Source organism: Zerene cesonia, chromosome 16 (assembly GCF_012273895.1).
Source record: "Zerene cesonia ecotype Mississippi chromosome 16, Zerene_cesonia_1.1, whole genome shotgun sequence".
Lineage (NCBI taxonomy): Eukaryota > Metazoa > Arthropoda > Insecta > Lepidoptera > Pieridae > Zerene > Zerene cesonia.
The window spans coordinates 7,495,054-7,496,972 of record NC_052117.1 but is presented as its reverse complement, the minus strand read 5'-3'; the positions used below and the strand labels follow the sequence as shown (position 1 = coordinate 7,496,972).

General features: G+C 33.1%; 1 protein-coding gene across 2 annotated transcripts in view; it reads left to right on the top strand.

The window, feature by feature from the left end:
* LOC119832877 (ammonium transporter Rh type B-A) overlaps nucleotides 1–1,919 on the top strand; it is a 40,373-nt gene that overhangs the window by 8,033 nt on the left and 30,421 nt on the right. For both annotated transcript variants that reach the window (XM_038356681.1, XM_038356680.1), the window contains exon 2: nucleotides 1,237–1,368. In XM_038356681.1, the coding sequence (XP_038212609.1) occupies nucleotides 1,251–1,368 (118 nt within the window). In that variant the 5' untranslated portion in view covers nucleotides 1,237–1,250. The remainder of the gene's footprint in view (nucleotides 1–1,236; nucleotides 1,369–1,919) is intronic.

Here is a 1,919-nt window from a genome sequence, read left to right as displayed (position 1 = left end):
CTTATATCGTTCTAGATAGGTCACCTGGTGGTTCAAATGACCCGTAATTTTTTCTATATGGGCCTGTAGTCTATAGTGTATAGACATCTATTTTAGCGGCCTGTCCGTTTATCGATTGTTTTGAGTAGTAGGGTATTTTTCCAATCGAACCTTTTAGGGTCTTTAACAATCCAGATATAAAAAAATAGGTCATAGCAAGGGGTAGAGGGCCTGTTGGGTGGCCAACAAGCACCGATTTAGACACAAGAGTAGGTGATAGATATTATTATGGCACAAGAAGCGAGATAATTGGTATACCTTTTTCAGGCTTCTAAAGCAAAAAGTTCATTGTGATTTATGTTATTGCTAAAGAGCTTCATACATTAAAAAATCTATGGAAGATGATTATTCATGGAATTTTGACGCATATGAACCATGAGACAGATCTTTTTGATCATTATTATGATAAATTATAAACTGGCAACTGCAAAGATTTCTCTGGATTTTCTCTGTAGAAACTACTTTCCAAACCGATTTCCAAATATTTATAAAATCAATCACATTTTCCAACACACACGTTACACAAATTATAACATTTAACATTGATGTTACGTAAATTCAAAGTAAAATTGTTCATCGACATCTGTCCCACATAATTGCTGTTGTGTGTATGTATGCTACTCAATGACAGTGCGTCTGTAATTAAGCATACATTAGCAAAACTATACGTGTGTTAATCTAAGAAGCTAACGGAGCGTAGGTTAGGACAAGAAGCACTCATTCTTGTAACTATTGTGAGTGCCTTGTGTGCGTTGAATTGGCGACACTAGGACTTCTTAGAAACTTAGCGATTAGACTGACCTACTCATATTTAAATATATATATACCCCGCATTGTATGCGACCCAAACCAGTCGTTAAATTACAACAGAACTTCAAACAGGTTCGTTTAAAAGTTAAAATAAGTATACCTACAAAAATGATAAAATACATCCGAATCGAAATATCTGTTTACCTTCAAATACTGCCTTAATATAGCAAAATAATAAACAGCAAAGCTTTGTAATATGGCAACTGAAATACCAATAATATTAGAGGATATCAACATGGCTTTATTTATTCGAAGCGAAGCATATCCGATGTAAGCGTAAACTAGAAAACTCATATAATCCATCCCATTCTAACTTTGCAAAAACTATTCATACTGCACTCGGTAAAAATGTTAGCTCCAAATTGTAAAATATGTTCTTTGTTCCAGAGGAAGATCCAGAAATGGTGTATAAAATGGCTAATTTGAAATATACACCCTTGTTGGTGTTCCAGCTAATACTTATGGTTCTATACTTCATATTCGTGAAGTATGGTGGTGATAAAAGTCACGATATACGAGGTGAGTTAATTGAGTATTTAAATATTAACTGTTCCTTTTCTAAACTAAAATATTTTGGGAATTTGGGAAATATAATTGAAAATATGTATAGTATGAGATCAAGGCGTTTATGTATATTCTTTGATTACAATTAAAATGCATAACATACTATCAATTTTAATTATGAAAAGCACAATTCATTATGTATACCTTGTGAGACACATCATATATTTGAATACTTTTGATCTGATTTGAGTAGATTGACTGTCGCTGAGTATATTATACCCATAGAACAACATTACATAACTTCTAAATACTGCCGCATATATTGGGCCTACATAATTAATATCTCACACATACACATTAGCCGTATTCGCTTTGAAGATTAATAGCTCTGATAATGAAGATACACTAACGAGTTAAGGACAGAACAATTACGGAGCAATTAATATCAACAAATTCTTTAATGATCCACTTGAATGAAATGTGATACGAGACGTGTTTATTAGATGTTCGCTGAGTCTAGACTCATTGTTGGACTATTGAGCAGTTGTTTGTGAAGTTATTGTGCT